Here is a 20,412-nt window from a genome sequence, read left to right as displayed (position 1 = left end):
AATTTTTTGTTCTAAATATTGAATCATGACATCATTAGAACTAGCATTATCCACTGTAATTGTGAGCACCTTTTCAATTCCCCATTCAAGTAGGCATTTTTCCATTTCCATTCCAATATCCTTCCCCTTATGACTAGAAATAGGAATGAAATTTAAAATCCTCTTTCTCAATGTCCATGCATCATCTATAAAATGAGCAGTAACACACATATAATTGATTCTTTGAATGGAAGTCCAAGTGTCGGTGGTGAGGCAAACCGTTTGCCTCTTATGCAGTAAATAGTCTTTAAATTTAATTTTTTCATCAATGTAAATCCCAAAACAATCACGAGCAATAGTCCATCTTGATGGAATTTTAAACCTAGGTTGAGCAATTGACATAAATTGCCTAAACCCATCCCCATCAACAAACTTGAAAGGTAATTCATCAGTAATTATCATGCATGACAAGGCTTTCCTAATAGCATCTTGATCAAATTTCCAATTAGTAAGACCCATTTTGTCATCTACACTAAAGTTCAAGTGAGATTGCGCAAGCTCTTCAGGAGGGGGCTTCAACTTACAAGTAGTCAAATGGTTGTTAAGTGCAGTAGTTCCATTAGCTTTTGAATCACATGCAAGATCTTTTTCACAATAGTTGCACTTACCTCTAGTTTCACCTCTTTCATTCACAAATTTGGTGAAATGCTCCCAAACCTTTGATCTTGGTTTCATGCTTTTCCTTTTTGTAGTCCCACTTGCTACTGGCATTGAAGGATTCATTGTTTGAGTAGTATCATCATCCCCAGCTCAAGCATTACCCATAGTTTCACCATGAGAAGACATCTAATTTAAAAAAATATATATATTAGTTAAACCATCATCAAAGTGGAACATGTTAAAGAATTTTCTCCACTGCATCATCAAACTATTATGAAATAATAAATTGAAGGATTGAAGAATGCGTGCTTAATTTTCTCCACTACTTGAAATAATAAACCCTTTGCAGTTGTATATAAGAACACAAATGAAGACAATTTATAATGAATAGATAACTCCTATCTATAATCAATCTCTCTTCTTCTTAATTTACAACAGATTATATAATCAAGCATCACGTTTCAACTTTCAATCAATATATTATATATGCGCTGCGGAAGAAAATAAAGGGACAGGGGATCATGATATCGAAAAACATAAGCAAACCACCCAAATACAGAGGAATCAGGAATGTCAGATGTTGGATATAATCAAGCATCACCCATGGTTTCAATCAATATACAATTGATGTCAAATGCAGAGTATTAAATTCAAATACAAGTAGAAGAAATTCTCTCAAGCTACCAAGTGACCAAGTCTGAAGGGGAAAAAATGTCGAATGCAGAGTATTAATGTCGAATATAATCTATTGTTAAAAAGGGGAAAAATGGACCTTTTCAATGCTCTTGCTGATCTGCGATGACCGAACGAAGTCGAAGAAGGGAGTTTGAAGTCTGAAGTTCAGACTCTGAACCTTGCGACGGCGACAGACTTAGGGCGATCTGCGAGAACTTCGAAAACGCTGTGCAATCTGCTTGCAGACTTAGGGCTTGGAGAGGGGATGGGAGTCGAGAGTCTGGGAGAGAGGGAGCAAGCTACGAGCGGTGAGCCTGTGAGCGTCGAGTGAGCTGTGGGCGTGATTAGGGCGATTTGCAAGAACTTCAAAAACGCTGTGCAATCCGCTTGCAGACTTAGGGCTTGGAGAGGGGATGGGAGTCGAGAGTCTGGGAGAGAGGGAGCAAGCTGCGAGCGGCGAGCCTATGACTGTGAGCGTCGAGTGAGGCAGTGAGCTGTGGGCGTGATTGAACTGAACTACTGAAGGAGTGTGAGGCCGACTGAGTGTGAAGGTGAAGGCGAGAAGGGCCGGGTGGCAGTGTGGACTGTGGGTCACGGGACTATTATCTATTGGACTGGATCACTGGAAGTCTGGAATGACTGGATAGATGGTAGCTGGGCCGCAGGAATTGGGGAGAAGGAGAATGGGAGAGAAATATTTTTTTAAAAAAAAACTGTTCAAATTCGGTTATTTCGGTACTAACCGAATTATTTTTCAGGACACCAAACCGAACACCGATAACCGAAGTATCCGAATAAAATAACCGAAAAAAATAATAACCGAAATAACCGAATTGAGTTCGGTTCGGTTCGGTTTTCGGTTCCGGTTCGGTTTTGCTCACCCCTAGGTTCAACCCATATTACCAGCTCTAAAGCAAATTCAAATGACATGGTGGATATTATGGTTAACGATCTAAGTCTTCTTTCATTTGCATTCCGGCCCTAACTTAAATGGGTTTGGGTCGAATTCACTGAGGATGGATTAGGTCATATTCTAATCAAATTGCAAAAATTAATGTTTTTCTATAGATAATATTGAAAGTAACCTAAAAGCCAGCTAGGATATTTATAAGGAGAAAAAAAACTCTAACAATCAAATTGCAAAAGGGAGTGAAAGAGCAATGAAAAAGAACGGAATATACTTTTTCTTATAATTAATCTATTTTAGGTAATAATGAAAGAATCCATTTACATGACATGTTTTATAACATGTTTCTACTCAGCATTTTGAAATTTACAATTGAAATGTTTTAGTGCATGTAAATTGAAATAATCTATTTTAAAATGGTCTTTAGGGATTTATAATTTCCATATATCATCTTTATAGCCAACCTTTTGATATTAACAAGTGTCATGTATTAGGAACCGAACATAATTTTTGTATCCTAAACGAATCCATTTACAATATTGTAATACATAAGGACTCTATATTTGCAAAAAGTTACGAGTTTAATACATCAAAAGTCAAACTTGGTGAGGATAGTTCCAACTTCTAACTACCAATGTGGACGGTGAGTTTAGTCATTTAAAATGGTTCTTAAGCGCAATTTTAACAATTAAGCTTACACTAAACGGTACTAGGCACCATAAAGTCTCTATAGCTGCAAAAATATACATGAAGTTGTCAAAAAGAGTATTTTTAATAACATCATTAACGTCTGTTACTTCTCCGTTAGTGATGCATTTTTAATAATGAAGTTTACACCAAGAAATATTGGGCACCATAAAATTTACCTGGGTGTAAAAATATAATAAAATTTTTAATTTGAAAAGGGGGAAAATGCGTTAACTTTTCATTAAAATATAATAACTTTTCAATTTTACCTCTATTTAATATATAAATCTTTTAAAAGAAATAACTATCTACACTATAATAAATTAAGGATAAAATAGTACTTTCATGTTAATAATTTAATGAAGTGACTTATAAATAGGATAAAGAAAAATCTTTTCTCTCTATCTTATAACTAGGACTAGAGGAGTAGTTTCCAATTCATGCAAATGACTCAAAGAAAATTAACACACATTTTTAACATTACCTCTGATCCTTAATATAAGAGTTAGATAACTAATTTGTAAATATTAAGAAAATTAGTTAAGTTAGTTATTTGTAATAAATATATATATTGTATTTTTTAAAATACTTTTGTTAATCATGTGCATTGGAACTAACAATTGATGAAAACTCAATCACCCTAAGGATTATTTGAGGGCAAAATGAATAAATATTATGGACAAAATGAATTGAGATAGTATTATATTTAGGACTAAGCTAATTATCCAACTAGCTCTTATCTTTAAGACAGAGGTAGTAATTAACTTAACTAATTTATTTAATTTGTATAAATTAGTTATCAAATTTTTATATTTAGGATTGGAGGTGGTTATTAGTGTTGATCATAATAAATAGCCAACTAACTTCTAATCGACTGTTTGATCTCAGTTGCAGAATCAATTACCAAACAAAAACACATTGATGATGTCATTTTAATTGGAAGATTTAATTTGCCGAAAATCAGAAAAATTCTTGTATGTTTGATTCTTTCTTCCCTTGTCTCCTCTTTTTTTTTTTTTTTAAAACTAACAACATTGCGCAACACGTGTGTGTGTAGTGCACCGTCTGTAAGGCGAAGCAAATCCAAAGCAACACCAGAAAACAATGGTCGAATAGATTAGACACAAAGTTGTATTTCATGCATACATACATATATATAAAGTCAAACAAACAAATAATCATACATATATCATGAAACTCCTGCTGTGTATGAAAAGCATACACACACACACACACAAAAACAAATTAATAAAATAAAAAACTAGGGACTATAATTATTATCCAAATATGAATTCAGCTTCTCTCCTAATCTGTTCTTCCATATCCTCTCCTAATACTGCAAGGTATTACTACTTTGTGTAGGAACACTGAGTGTAATAACTTGTACGAATCAGAAGAGCAAATATAGTACAGAACAGAACAAATCCAGCAAGAAGTTGAGCTCCCCAGAGATGTGTGTGTGTGTGTGTGTGTGTGTGTGTGTGTTTTCATAAGCTAATATCAGTCAAAGAATTGGTGATGTTTCTTTCCATGAGCCTCTTAGTATTTCTTCTTTGCTTCTTTCTTTTTATGATGCTCGTGAAGTGCATATCCACCGGCTCCAACTGCAACAGCGGCTGCAATCTCCTCCTTTATCTTATGACTGTGTGCATGTTCCGGATCTTTCTTCGCCTTGTGCTTCTCATGCTGCAACCAACAGTTTCATTGTATTGTTAATTTCTTCAAATTAATCATGATCATGAACAATAATTAATGATTTTTGTTTAATGATATTATATATATGTTATTTATTACCAATGCGAAGGCGCCAGCAGCAACGGCTCCTAATTTTCCGACACTTTCCTTATGCTTGTGGTGCTTCTCTTCCTTCTTGTAGTCAGTCTCGCCAGCCGGTTTTTCTTTGTGATGGCGGTGGCCGTGATGGTGGTGGTGATGGCCTTCGGACATGGTAGTTTCTTAATACAAGATGACTTGGCTGTATAAAGGGAAGGTATTTCAAACGAAATGATAATGATGTATGTATGCTTATTGCTACGGATAGATGTTGAAGGTTTATGTGGGAAGCTGAGCCATTTATAGTTTTATTTTTGTTGATAATTTCTTGTAGATTAAGTCAACATTATTAATATTTTCTTGTAAGACGACCATATGTGAAACATAAAATAGTCAAAATACAAAAAACTTCTTTATTAAGAAACATGCCGCGTTTTAGCCGAAATATACAGAAGCGTGTCATTTATTCTTACTTGAAAATGAATTCTCTAATTTTCTTTTACAACAATACTTATTCGACCTTATGTTTCTAAATTTTTTAATTTTTTTTGCCAACTTATATATATTTATCTTTAAATTCAATTAGGAAGTATGATGGTCACATCACTTTCAAAATCTTCAATATACACCTTATATAGCAATAATACAAATATAGAAAATAATAAACTCAGCTCGCGCTTTACATGAATTAAGCTTGAGCTAATAATTAAGAATAGTTTGATTTTTATGGATTTTATGTTATTATATGAAATATATATAAAATTGGAAAATTTCATTTATCTCCCACTATAGACAATTAATCCTAGTCAACCTCCAAAAAATTATAAAATTTGACTGCACTAAAAGGATCAAAATTTCATGGGTGGAAAGACAAAAATTCTCTTGTTTTATTGTTTTAAAAACATTCTTGTAAATTGCTGAATTTGGGTTGTTAAAGTTTGACAATTTACAAGAAACATAAAAAAATTCACAACCCTAATGTAATTACTTTGGTGTGAAGGGACAACTCAAATTTAGCATTTATTGCAAAAATTCAACTATTTGCAATCCAAATTTGACAATTTATAAGAGAAATAAGGAACTCACAAGTCACAACCCTTAAATGCAATTATTTTGATGTGAATGGACTACTCAAAAATTTTGTAACTCACAAAAAAATAGCGATTTGCAATCCAAATTTGATGATATACCAAAAAAAAAAAAGAAGAAAATTTATAACCCAAAATAAAGCAAGGGTATTTTTCTCTTTTCACTCATAAAATTTTGTTCATTAGAGATGTAGTGAAATTTTAGAATTTACGTTTTTGGAGGTCGGCTGAGATTAAGTGTCAATAATGGGGGTTAAATAAATTTTTTTTTCATAAAACATATTTTAATATCAAAATAGTTTCTATATTAAAAATTAGAGGTGGTATTTTGATGTGAAAACTTTGAAACAGTCAACCAGAGAGAAGAGGGGCGCGGAAACTGGTGATAGGAGGCTTGAAGCTGAGAAACTTGCCCTGCGATAAGATAGACAACAAACAAGCGAACAGCCACACGTCACGCGCTAACTTGAAAAAGGCGTGTGTATTTGTCATACCCTTCAGCATCGCAAGTCCTGCAGAATTAAATTCAATTTATAGTTCGCCTGCTTATAGGTCTAGAAATCTGGGCTCCGGCGCAATGTAGACCTATATCGGCGGCATTACAGAAATTAATGTTTTTATATACTCTTATGTCTCTATTTATAAAACAGACAAAAAAAAATTTTACTCCTGTTTATAAGACAGGGAGGAATTTTTTATATAGATATATAATTTTACTTTTTATTTATTATTATCTCGATTTTGTTTACATAATATATAATGTATATTAAATAGGGATAAAGTTAGAAAGTTATTGAATTTTAAATGAGAATTAACGAAGTTTAAGTTTTTTTTGGTCCGTATGAAACATGTTAGAAGTGAATTATAAGTAGAATCAAAAAAGTAGATAACGTTGAAAGTAACAGGCAGCTAAAATGTTCAAAAAAATTTTAAAAAAAAAGGAAAAAGAAAAAAGGGGTTACTAACAATCAAATTGCAAAACGGAATTAACGAGCAGAGTACACCTTTTTTGTTCTAAACATAATAGTAATAGCTAGTTAGGAAATTAATAAGAAATGAGCCGCAACCAACTTGCGAACTACATGTTTTAGATCGATCTCCAATAAGGGTCCCATAATTCGGGTTTTCCCAGCTTCGAATAGCCTAAATTGCCTCGCATCGTGTCCCGTCCCATAATTATTCATGTTACGTATGGAATGGATAATTTGGATAATTTCCCGTGTTAATATAATACTATATCATGTCCTTAATGTAAAAGCTAGTTTACTTTCAATTTGTCCTAAATACAATATTTTAATCCAATTTGTCTGTTATATTTATTTTTTTTAAGATAATCTTTATAATGATGATAGTTCTACCCAATATATTTGATCCGTAAGCATATTTTAGAAAGAATAACACCTATATATTATAAATAATTAACTTAACTGATTTTTTAAATCTATTCAAATTAGTTAACTAACTCTTATATTAAGGACTGGAGGTAGTATTATCTGTCCTTTGTCTCCCTTTCACAACACTGCACTAATTATATTGGGAGAATGGATGAAAATAGCTCAGATGGCCTATCAAGGGTTTATGGCCTAACTTGTTTCAAAATAGAAATAGGCCTAGGCCTTTTCAAAGGCCTATTTAATCTAGTAGATCAGGCCTAGGCTTTTTGAGAAGCCTGTTAAGCCTCACTTAGCTGATTTATTTATCTTAATTTTAATTTTAATTTTGTACTTTTATCTAGTTTTATTTCAAATTTTAACATATAATTATAACTTATTTTTACTAATGTTAACTGTAATCAAGATTTAAAATATCACTTATGACATTAAAATTTAAATAAAAAATAATAATAATAAATAATTATTATGTAGTATGTATATTTTGCTTTTCATTAGTTTATGTTTTTTTTACTATACATTTTAAAAATTTTAAAATTACAAACTTTTTTAACAAGCTCAAACCGGATCAGGTCAGACTTTTGTACAAGCTAACTTTAAGCTAAAAAAAACAAAAACTAACAACATGCTATAGGACTTGTTACCAAACAAGCCAGACTTGTTAAGGATAAAGCTCAACCTGCACCCCTTAATTGAGAGCCACCACCTGCCTATTAGATGTGGTGGGGACCCTAATGATTAATCGACATTTTTTGTTTGCAATCGTCTCTTCGTCTTCTACACGATTATACCCATCATTCATGTTAAAATTCTTATCTGAGTCCAATTTTGAAGGTATTTAACATCCTAAACTGTTTAATTTTACTACTCTTTGATGGATTTAAACAAGTTTTTTTTTTTAAAAAAAAAAGGGTTAAGGTGCAATTTTAACAACAAAATTTACCCTAAAGGGCACTGGGCACCATAAAGTTTATTGAGGTGCAAAAATATACATGAAGTTGTCAAAAGGGAACATCTGGTACCATGCCGTTAACGTCCGTCAGTTTACCGTTAGAAAGGCCCAAAAAGTCAGTTTTAAGGTGCATTTTTAACAACAAAGTTTGCATCAAGGGGCATTAGGCACCATGAAATTTACTTGGGTGTAAAAATATACATGACCTTTGTAAAAGAAAAAAATAACAAAATTCTTCAATTTCCATAAACGTCCATTAATTTTATTCTTTTAGGTCTCACCAAATGCTATATTTTCTTGCCATCAATTTTCACTTCCAAGTCGATCCATCTTTCTCTTATCATAGTCAACACGCATACTCTTTCTGTCATATGTATTTAAGCAAAACACATCTTTCCCTTCTAGGATATGAGGTTTATTGCTTGTATCCCAGTACTACCTCTAGTCCTTAATATAGGATGCAATGGACTAATTTGAGGAGATTAAAAATAAATAAATAAATTACTTTAAAATATTATATTTATTGTTTTTTCTCCAAATTAATTTTCTTGGCTTGTAAACGTATATATAATTTAATGATGCATATAAATATTTTAGAGAGATCATGTACTATATGCTATTGCGTCAAATAAATAAATAATATAATATTTAAAGTAATTTATTTATTTATTTTAATCTCCTCAAATTAGTCCATTGTATCCTATATTAAGGACTGGAGGTAGTACTCGGGTGCAAGTAATGAACCTTATATCCTAGAAGGGAAAGATGTGTTTTGCTTAAATACATATAAAAGGCTTGGAGGCTCAGAAAACGACATGACAAAGAGAATGTGCATGTTGACTATGATGAGAGAAAGATGGATCGGCTTGGAATTTATAGAGAGAAAATATAGCATTTGGTGAGACAGAAAAGAATAAAATTAATGGATGTTTATGGAAGTTGAAGAATTTTGTTATTTTTTTCCTTTTACAAAGTTCATGTATATTTTTACATCCAAGTAAATTTCATGGTGCCTAATGCCCCTTGATGTAAACTTTGTTGTTAAAAATACACTTTAAAACTGACTTTCTGGGCCCCTCTAACGGTAAACTGACGGATGTTAACGGCATGGTGTCAGATGCTCCCTTTTGACAACTTCATGTATATTTTTGCACCCAAATAAACTTTATGATGCCCAGTGCTCCTTAGGGTAAACTTTGTTGTTAAAATTGCACCTTAACCCTTAAAAAAATTCCTAAAAAGCTTCCCATACATATCGATCAATATGACAAGGATATATGAACGTGGAAGTCATATATTTACACAGCACAACAAAATAAACTGCTTATCATCACATAGCATTTAAATACAGCTGCAAGATCTACTAGCTCTGATGGCACTATTAGAAAACAAATAATGGAGGGAGAGAGGCATACTGGATTTAGGGTTTGGAGCAATCTATTGGATGTACTCACACAGATAATTGACATCTAAAACCTAATCTCCTTATTGGGGGCATATACCTGATTAGGAGTTTGGGGAATTTAATAACCCAAATAAAAATATAAATTATTTAAATGTCTTTTTAAGAAATTTTTTCTTAAAAATAATTTGATTTTTATAATTTGATTTTATTATATGAAATATATATAAAATTGGAAAATTTCATTTATCTCCTACTATAGGCAATTAATATTATGAAGAGAAGGTCACTTGATGTATTTCATACTCCTTTGGTCTTATTTATAGAGTAGAGAGAGAAGATTTTTTTAATCCTATTTATAGGATACTGAGAAAAAATTTTTATACGCATGTACAATTTCACTTTTTATTTATTATTGTGTAGATTTTGTTTATATTAGATATAATATCTATTAAATAGAAATAAAATTAAAAAAATTATTGAATTTCTTTTTCTTGATTTGTATAAAACAAATTAAAAGCAACTCATGAACGCGACTGTGTTTCTACTCATGGTGGTCCCTCCTGTTTATTGTAGAGTCGGTGGGTGACATATTTATGATAGAAAATATATCATATCTTACTATTTCCCTTTTGAATAACGTATATAAGTAATTGTGATCAATATTTGGAGTATCTCCCAGTCACCTATAATATCTTAATTATTAAAACTCATTTAATTGATATTAATTAAATTAAATACTAATTAATTTAATGTTATTTGATTGAGATTTGAGACAATAGCCTTATTAGATATATATTATCCCGTCAAGAGCATACTGAAAATTCGACTATATATTTTTTGGCCAAAAAAAAGTCAATTTTATTAATCACCAAAAAAATTCAACTATATAAAATCAAAATTGTTATAATTGTCATTTGAAGCTTGTCATTGAGTTCCAGGTGACAACTAACTCTCTAAACTCAAAAATTGATTTTTTGTTTTTGAAAAATATTTGTTGACTGATGAGATGGTAGTCGTCATTGCTTATAATGAAATTTGATATATTTATCACTAAACTTGTCATTAAACTCTAATACTTGAAAGCACGTTATTATTATTTATAAAAAGGAGTTGTCAAACTTGTAGTTGTCATTAGTCATAATAGTTAAAGCTACTAATCGTTATACAGAACGTGTCATTAAACTCGAGTGTAATTTCAAAGTATGGTTAGTATGGTCATTTAATAAGAAAAAAATTAACATCTGAAAAGGACTTAATTAGTAACTCCAGTACAGTGTAATTAGCTGATTTAGCTCATTTCTGGGGACTTTCATGTAGGTAGCCTAAAATATTAATATAAAGTAAATATAATTCCATCAGTATAAAATGACTAAACATTAATTATTTTATTTTATACTCTTTTTGAGATAAAAATATCAACACTTCTTATAAGTTATATATAAATTTAGAACTGTGCTAAACCCTGTTAGAATAAGGAAAGATTGATTTCCTAAAAAGCACAAGGTTGTATTTGGTATTAAAAAAAAAAATTACGCAAGCATGTAGAATCAAAATCCAACCACGAAAGATTCATTTAATAATCAAAAGTGATTCACAAAGTATTGTTATTCAATATAGAGTACGTATTAAAGGAGTAGATTTGCTGAAATTGTGTATCAATAATTTTCCTGAAGTTATGAAAAATGTTACTACATTCATTCCTTAACATAAGAGCTAATAAATAGGAATTATCTTTTCTAAAATATCTTTACTAATTAAGTGTATTAACTTTAAGATTTGATGAAACTTTTAACATGTGCAACTACTACAAAGGCTATTTTAGAGAAGAATGAGTAAATATAAAAGACAAAACAGATTTGAGTCTTATATTTAGAATCAAATTAAAAGTCAAACTAACTTTTATATTAAATACAACGGGTAGTATTAAAAAAGAAAAACATCATAGAAATTCATGAATCTCGGCTTCAGAGAATTTATTTACGAGTAATGCAGTAGGAAGAGTACAAGCATGTGTGTGTGGTATGGAAGAAGAGATCCAAAAAGAAGATAATAAACGACTTTCCAAATCCATAATATTATTCTTCAGCGATTAATTTAAGTTTAAAATCAATGAAAGAAGCCGTGATGCTTCTTTCCATGACCACCTTCATCATCTTCTTTCTTTGCTTCTTTCTTCATGTGATGCTCATGAAACGCATATCCACCAGCTCCCACAGCCACAGTTGCTGCAATTTCCTCCTCTATCTTGTGCCTATGTGCATTTTCTGGGTCTTTCTTCGCCTTATGCTTCTCATGCTGCATAAAAACAATTCCATCATGTCTTCAAATCAATCATAATTATGAACAATAGCTAGTGAATATATATATTTATATATAAATATATATGTATATATGATATTTACCAATGCGAAGGCACCAGCAGCAATAGCTCCGACCTCTCCCAGCTGTTCCAGATGCTTGTGGTGCTTCTCTTCCTTCCTGTAATCAATCTCGCCAGTCGGATTTTCTTGGTTGTCGTGGTGGTGGTGGTGATGGTGGTGGCCGCCGCCTTCAGACATCGTGGTTTTGCTGGGAATATGAAGATTGGTTGGAGATGGAGAGAGAATATATGGATGGTGGTTGATATGTTTTAATGGGTTTTGCGTGTTGAGGGTTGATGGGGTAGGTTCGGGGCTATTTATAATCCTTTTCTGGTTGAGAGTTTCTTATTAATTTCTTATTGATTAAGGTAATGTGAAATACCATAAGATTTTTCAAAATAAAGAAAAACGGCCCAGAAGTTTCTTGATTAAAGAAAAATCGCGTTTCTAATTATAAGTTCCTCAAGGGGGAAAAAATGCTTCTTGATTAAAAATTGTGATTATTTATCAAATTTTGTCCATTATGTAAGTGATAAAATTATAGATGATGACTGAAATAATCAAGATTACAGGAAATTGACAAGAATACAATAATAATGATTAAAAAGATTTTATATTACTCCTTCGGTCCTTAATATATGACTCAATTGTTGAGTTAGTTTTAGTCCTAAATATAAGACCCATTTCTCATATTTATCAATCTTCTCTAAATTACCCCCTATAAATACTTCTTCAATTATAATCAAGTAAAAGAGGAGAGGTGGTATTAAGAAATAGGAAAAATTCCAGATAAAGCCATTTGAATATATATAATTCCAGATTGGGTCCTAGAATTGTCTAAATGATAGAAAGGGTCAATGACTCAATCTGTCATTTCTAAAATTAAGAGCAATTGACAATTTTGTCCTCATTTATATTCATTCACTACAATAGTTTAAGGAATTACTATAAGGGTTTAGGTGTTACCTAGATTCATGTAGAGAATAACTATTTATTTTTTCGTAGTCAGGAATGTCCCATAAGAAGGTGTCTTGTTATTAACTACAACTAATCATGTAATCACTAGAACAGTATAAGCATTACCTAGATTTGTTTAGAGAATAACTACTCACTTTTACTTTCATTTGTATTCATTTACTATAATAATTTAAGAAATCAGTATAAGGGTTTAGGCGTTATCTAGATTCATTTAGAGAATAACTATTCATTTTTTCGTAGTTAGGAATGCCCCATGAGAAGATGTCTTGTTATTAACTACAACTAATCATATAATCACTAGAACAACATTACCTAGATTTGTTTAGAGAATAACTACTCACTTTTGCTTAATCAGGACAAAATTGTCAATTGCTTTTAATTTTAGAAATGACCGATTGGGTCATTGACCCTTTCTGTCATTTATATAATTCCAGGACCCAATCTGGAATTATGTATATTCGAAGGGCTTTATCTGGGATTTTTTCTAAGAAATATGATTATGGTGTTTTAGGAAAAACGTCTTATATTTCTTATAATTAACTAACTTACCTAACCTCTTTAATCTAATCAAATTAGTTAAATGGGTCTTATATTAAGGACCGGAGGAGCATTAGATTATAGAACTAAATGAAAAATAAATAAATAAATTTTGGCAAAAAATAAAAATATTAAGATAAAAAATATTTCCGCAAATAATTTTGTAGGATTAATACTTATAATTATAGTATATATTTTTTTAGGGATTATTTAATTAATTGAAACCAAATCATACAGGACAGGAAAAACGCATGTAATGAGTTTTCAATAAATGAAATCAACATATAGAAAACTAAATATTTTATGAATGAAATCCCCTTCAATGTTGAAATTAACTAAAATGTATGACTTTAGGTACTAAAGCCATTTTGGTTTAAAAAAAAAAAAGGTGCTAAAGCCATTTTCTTTAGTCATAAAAGACGTCTTAAATTATGAATTAAGTCAACATATGGTTAATTCCTTTGATCTCTATACACATACACATACGTGTTATATTTGAGATCCAGAAGGAATTAATTAAAATATAATTGAGATCCATAGGCAGAATTGTCTCCGGGGGCGGCTAATTTATTCTTATTAATATATAATGTTACTTTATTGAATGGGTGAGTTTTCTAGCCAGTTCATTATTGGGGAAGGTATTCATTGAGGAAATAAACGGTGACTTAATAAGTTGGATCATTCCTAGAAGCTCCATTTGTTTCCATAAAATAATATATATCTGAAAAACATATTAACATTTTCTAATAAGATGCTCAATTGAAAAAAATCCAAAACAATTGTAACATCGTAAATATTATATGGACGAGCGTATGTCATAACTCCGAAGAAATTATTTATTTTTAATGTATTAAACTCCATATGTTTATATTCTAGCTTGTGACTTGTGAGGAGTTTCCATGCATAGATATAAATAAATATATATTTATAGTACACCATATATTACATTATACCATACTATACCACTATTTATTTCAATTTATATACCTAATCATTATATTCTGTTTAAATGTCTCGAACTTCACATGTTATCCTTGCTTGAGTCAGCATTATGTGGCTTAATTTGCACTTGGCATCTTTTTAAATCTTGTTTAGACATGAAGTTGCATGTTTAATATTCCATAAGGGGGATAAATAAGGATTCATTTCATCAAGTGAATAATGACAAACAAAAAAAAAAACAAGAAGAAGAAGAAAATCCTAGCTTCTGAGGAGTTTCTCATGCACAAAAAAATTTGGATTCATGCTCTGAAAAATGCTTATTTGGATTTGAATATAAAAGTCAAAATCCGCTAGCTGGAATCGATGTTGCATTGGCCCAACCCACTTTTGGGCTTTTGGCCCCATTTTGACCATAACATATGCGGGTGTGAAGTTTAAACCTGAGAGTAAATTACGAAATTGTTTTTTGGGCCAAAAAATTACGAGATTGTTTGTTTGATGTTTCCATCTATTTATTTTGGGGCATAAAAAATTGATACTTTTTTAACTTCTTATGCTTTTTTTTTTTTTTTTGCCAGCAAAACTTCGTTAAACCCATTTCAGTTAAGCAGGGCTCTCCAGGATAGTTGCCCAAAGGAAAGTCCAGCAGGCAAAGACACAAGCACTCTGATATGGAGACCAAATAATTCTGATACCTATGTTAATTATTGTTTTGACATTATGGTTGGTGTTATTGCATTTCTCACATTATTTTCTTTCTTAGGGAAAATTACTATGAGCTTCCAAAAAAGAAATATAATAATCAAGAATCCTAATAACAAGTGAGTAGCATGAATCTTGTTATGTCTTGCCTATAAAACTTATCATTCATTGATTATAAGTAATGATGAAAATAAGCCAGGCTATACTTTGGCTAAAAAGGCCTGAGCCTATAACAGGGGTCTAAAGAAGTCAGTATAAAAATTTTTTTTTTTTTTTTGGGCCGAGGCTATCAACCACCCCTTGTCAGTTGCCCCACAATTGCCTCTTAATTTTGAGGCTTTTCTCGAACATTTTTTGAATCTTTTTATCATCAAAATTTAGATAAAATGAATGACATTTTGATATCTTATTTGCAAAAAATGATTTAGCTTTCAATTTTTATGATTTTCTTTCGTTTCTTGACGGTGAAGTAAGACTAAGATCATGAGCTTATTATCCTAGGTCGGAACAAGTTGATAGGATCCCCCTTTTTTCGCCCCCATGTCGCCACACGGGGGCAACATGGGGACGTAAAAAAAGGGGGATCCTATCAACTTGTTCCTACTAGGGACGTAAAAAAGAAAAGAGAGGGATGGGGCTTCTCTCGCTTTATCATGTCTGATTTTAAAGGCCCATTTACAATGTAAGCCTCTAAAAAAGCCTCACATTTGGGCCTCGAAAGCTATAAATAGGCTTCAAGTCTATTAAAGCCTATATTTGACATGCTTATAATGTTATATATTTAAAGCCTATTTAAAACCCGCATATAATTAAAATTCAAAATAAAACCTGATCTTTAATAAATTGTAAAGTTTGTTACACGTGATCGTAATGCCAAAAAAAAAATCCCGTTAGAATACAATACAACAATAGTGCTAAAAAAGAAATACAATACAACAACAAAACAATCAACATACAATAACATAAGACATACATGTGGTGATCAAGAACAACATCTAAGTCCATGTGTGTATATGCTTTGCCAATATAATTGCATATATATAAATGTACAAAAAAAAAAAAGAGCAACAGACTAATAAAAAAATTAATTAAAAAAAGAAGAAGATTGAACATAAGCTGGGAATAAAGGGAATCAACATATCTATGCAAATACAATAAGTCTTAAGTTAAAATAAAGTATTATATATTAATATTATATAATTAACTAAAATGTATAATATATTCCTACAAGCTTGCAAGCCAGGTTTTAAAACAAAACGCCTAGCCTAGCAAGTAGGCCTTTAAATGGGCCTTAAGCCTTGCCTATTTGCTAAACAAGCTAGGTCTTGTCAGGCTCTAACTAGGTCGATCTGTAAGTCCATAAGAAAGGTTTAGCCTATTTTCATCCATAATTATCAGACTTTCTTATAATTTTTTTCTTTAATATAAGACCACAGTAATTTTTTCTCATTGTTATTGGTCGTTATGACAAAGTTATGTGTTTGTATTTTGTGATATGATGGCTATTTTAATAGTCACCATTAGTTTTTTAATGGGATGGTCAATATTGCTACAATTTAGATAAATTTGCACTCAAAACAAACTTTTGGATGCTCTGTACTTTTAATTAAAAATTTCCTAATAAATTTGTTTTTTAACAGTTGTAGTTTGGTTGGCCCTCTGTACCTTTCATTGCTTCCACGACAAACAGTCGGATCTCATTTCTGGATGAAACATGAGGGTATCTACCAGCAGACTCAGTGACTAATCCCTTCGCTGGCTTGTATGCATCTTGATAGGTGGAACAGCTGGCTTGAGATTTTAAAGTTTTTCTATGCCCAAAGTGAGGATCAAACCCTTGACACTTGGTTAAGGGAGGATGAGCCCCCACCGCTCAACCACACCCCTAGGTTAGTTGGATCTCATTTCTAATGCCGAGAATCACTTGGGATCTATAAATACAAACCTCATTTTAACAAGTATGAGATGTTTAGGGATCCAACATACTACTTTCAGTCCTTAGTATAATAATTAGTTGACTAATTTAAATAAATTAATAAAGTTTGTTAAATTAATTATTTGTAATGAATATATGTTATCTTCTTTAGAATAGTCTTGTTAATCATATGTATTAGCTAGAATTATCATTTGATGGGAACCTTTAACATGTACAACTATTACAAGAGCTACTTTAAAAAAAAAAGATAAATATAAAAGACAAAGTGAATTGAGGTCTTATATTTAGGACCAAATTGAATATCAAATTAGCTCTTATATTAAGAACTAGAGGTAGTATTAACAAGTGTCAAAACGTTTTATTCTCTCTGAATATTTCAAAGCTCTGGACTTCCTTTATTTTGTGCTTTGTTATTGTTGTGTATACTCCTTTTGAGGAATTTTTGTGTAATCTTCTTCGTATCTTTCTAAGTAGTATTCAATATTATGTTATAATTTTGATGGATTTTAGTCATATAAAGTTGTGCTAATTGACAAGTGTTGGGTTCAAATTTTAAGCAACTATTAGAAAATGTCAAATTGATTGTGTAGTGATCTTTTTTTCCTTCTGTTGCTAATGAAAAATTGAATTCTATTCACTCACAAAGAGGGGAAAAAACAAATAAGAGCTTAGTTTTCCTCATCAACTTCTGTCTTTTGCCTAAAATGTGAAGGGCGATTAAGGAAATACAAATTTTCTTCCAGCTAATGAAAAAACTTGGCTAAATGGTCCGCAAGTGTAATGTCTTCTCTATGCACATGGCTATAGAAGATATGACAATCCCTATAGACAGGTAATTTAGCTTCGTTCACAATATCTTTAATTAAACAGATGATTACTATCACAATCTCTAATTATCAAGTTACCTACTTCTATACAATTGAAAAATGGCTATTTTTCTAAAATCTTTATGCCAACACAACTTGCGATAATGTATAATCCCAATCTTATCTACAATAACTAGAGGGACTAAAACATCCTTCCTTAAACCCTTTAGTATGTGCTTGGAAGGATTATGGTTTAAGCGGATCACGAAACAAGTCAGTAGATTGAAAATTTAAAAGTTAATTCTTGGGTTACTATTCACTAGAAAATTCCAAAATTTCAGTTCAATTTTGAAAATTCATAATTTTCAGTACACACATCCAATTTAAGTGATTTACCACTTGTTTTAAAGCTTAAGATGTGCTATAGATGTTCACCAAATTTCATGGGCAGATTCATTCATTTGTCTCACTTTCACTTTGTCACAGATTTGTGACTCATTTAGGATAATTTATCCCTCTTACTTACAATAACAATTCATGATTAATTCCTTTCATGTATATTACCATTCCATCTGTATACTAACCATTCACATACATTATCATAGTCAATTATACATGTCATCATCATTATTTAACATCTCATAACATTGAGAGGCATGTTCATATATACATCAACATAAAGGCTACATTAATTAAATAAGCTCAATTATCACATTCTTCTCTTTTTTCTTTGTTCTCCTTCAAGCATTCCTCCTCCTTTGCATACTATGCCTAGTATGGTTGGTTAAGAGAGGGTGAGATTCGGGAGAATCTTAATAGCAAACAATAACTACCCAAACATACATGATAAGCTTGGCATTCATAATATGTTTGCAACTTAACATCTTTATAACATAATGACATGTTTGGAAATCATCATGCCTCGCCATGTGTTTCATAATTAAACCACTTAGCTTATGATTTTTCCATTTGTAACTTGATTAGGCTATATGTTTCATGATCTCGCCATTTGTCTTCTCACAATATTCCTACCAATGAGAAGCCTTACACGTGGGGTGAAACAGGGGACGAAAAGAAAATTAGAAAGCTTCTCTAACAAGCTTCCAAACTATCAGTTTCATTCGCCTCTTATCAGTCTCTTTTCTTTCTCCACAGGCTTTCTTGGAATTTCTAACCAATGAATTGGCCCACATATGGCACAATCTTAGAGGAGCATAGAAAAAAATAGTTAGCTCCATTGGCAGGCTACTTAGCCTTACTAAGTCACGTAGTAGAGATTTCGTTGTGTTGGGTAGACAGAGAATTGTCTAAAACATACATGTACAACATTCTAATTTTTCTACTGTCTATAAATACCTCTTGATGACTCATTAGATGACCTAGCGGTGTTATAAATGCATCTTGGAGACTTAGCACGCGGTCTCAACGCTTTCATTAATGAGCCTTAGATATTTTCTAACTTGGTCTCCTATTTAAGAAACAAAAATTATTTAATATTTGATTAAAGCATTTTACTCAATCCAAAACTCTAAAAATTCATCCATCTATACCATAAATTTTTTTTAATTCTAGAGAAAATATATTAATTTTCCCAGACCATAACTCAATTTGTAGGTTTTTTTTTAAAATTTCCCATAAAATACCCCTAAATGGCAAAATGGAACCTTAAATATTCTTAAAGCTATTTTGCTCGCCTTCTGGGAACAAGGCTAATTTTATAATTTTCTACAATCTCTTAACTCATACATTCCTATTTTTTCTTAATTTTCTGAGGCTTTCTTATGGCTTAAACAATTAATTAATCTAACTATATACCTCAAAATGAGCCATAACCTTGGAAATTTTATTAAAGTCAATTCAATAGCATTTTCATAATTTTTCTTCACATATAGGCCTAACATGCTATTTTTCATTTTTTAGAAATTTTAAAAATTTTTAAGCATAATTTTCATCTTTGTCCTTTCGCTGAAACTTTACAAAATTATGATTTGGTCCTTAGCTTGACTTAACCCCATAATTATCCTCATTGAGGCCTCTAACATAACCTTTGGCTTACATTCATCTCCATTTCTCATTTTTAGGGCTTGAGATTTCATTAGAGTCTCTAACTTTATTTACATTTTAGTCTATAGAACTTTCTTAATTTGCAATTTAGTTCTTGAAAACCCTTTAACCTTCCTGTTACATTTTCAAAACTTCAGCTCATAGAGACTCAGTAGCTTAATCATTTTAGTCTATTCCTTACATTTCTAGACCCAAAATCCGGGATGTTACAGGGACTGCCATAAGTTTGCGACTATAGCCACAAATGCATCTATCTTTATTATCACAAATGACCCCACCATAATCACTTCTTTCGTTTTTCTACCATCTACCTCAATCTCGATGGGACCTTTTATAGCATGCACGTCCTTCACATGAGTTATTGTTAGAAGGCACAATATTTCCTAACATGTGATGTATTGATTCAAACAAGCTCTAAATGGGATGGATTGAGCATTCAAAAAGATCATTCATGCCCTGTACGCCAAAAAGTTTGTTGCATGAGAAATCCTAATTAATATCCCAACATATGCATACAAAAAGAGTCAACTACTAGACCTTCTTAGTATGATTCATATTTGCTTCAGGTTT

General features: G+C 31.4%; 2 protein-coding genes across 3 annotated transcripts; both read right to left on the bottom strand.

The window, feature by feature from the left end:
- Positions 1-4,392: 4,392 nt before the first annotated feature.
- LOC114716906 (abscisic stress-ripening protein 1-like) lies at positions 4,393-4,925 on the bottom strand. 2 transcript variants are annotated; one of them, XM_028901969.1, is made up of 2 exons: positions 4,703-4,925; positions 4,393-4,594 (listed from the first exon to the last, which is right to left on the bottom strand). In XM_028901969.1, the coding sequence occupies exons 1-2, from the start codon at positions 4,853-4,855 to the stop codon at positions 4,448-4,450; spliced, it is 300 nt and encodes a 99-aa protein (XP_028757802.1). In that variant the 5' UTR covers positions 4,856-4,925; the 3' UTR covers positions 4,393-4,447. The 2 variants fall into 2 exon arrangements, with proteins under 2 accessions (XP_028757802.1, XP_028757809.1); XM_028901976.1 differs by having other exon boundaries at positions 4,393-4,585.
- Positions 4,926-11,461: 6,536 nt separating this feature from the next.
- LOC114716870 (abscisic stress-ripening protein 3-like) lies at positions 11,462-12,154 on the bottom strand. Its single transcript, XM_028901943.1, has 2 exons — positions 11,920-12,154; positions 11,462-11,812 (listed from the first exon to the last, which is right to left on the bottom strand). The coding sequence occupies exons 1-2, from the start codon at positions 12,073-12,075 to the stop codon at positions 11,624-11,626; spliced, it is 345 nt and encodes a 114-aa protein (XP_028757776.1). The 5' UTR covers positions 12,076-12,154; the 3' UTR covers positions 11,462-11,623.
- Between the last annotated feature and the right edge of the window lie 8,258 nt (positions 12,155-20,412).

Source organism: Neltuma alba, unplaced genomic scaffold (genome assembly GCF_004799145.2).
Source record: "Neltuma alba isolate B1F8T4 unplaced genomic scaffold, ASM479914v2 tig00002090_pilon, whole genome shotgun sequence".
Taxonomy (NCBI): Eukaryota; Viridiplantae; Streptophyta; class Magnoliopsida; order Fabales; family Fabaceae; genus Neltuma; species Neltuma alba.
Note: the sequence above shows the minus strand (reverse complement) of the source record. Positions and strands in the feature narration are given on the sequence as shown.

Coding starts and splice junctions, on each gene's coding strand:
- LOC114716906 (XM_028901969.1), bottom strand. CDS start 4,855: ATGTCCGAAGGCCATCACCACCACCATCACGGCCACCGCCATCACAAA. Junction 4,595..4,702: donor CTGCTGGCGCCTTCGCATTG/GTAATAAATAAC, acceptor TGTTGGTTGCAG/CATGAGAAGCACAAGGCGAA.
- LOC114716870 (XM_028901943.1), bottom strand. CDS start 12,075: ATGTCTGAAGGCGGCGGCCACCACCATCACCACCACCACCACGACAAC. Junction 11,813..11,919: donor CTGCTGGTGCCTTCGCATTG/GTAAATATCATA, acceptor GTTTTTATGCAG/CATGAGAAGCATAAGGCGAA.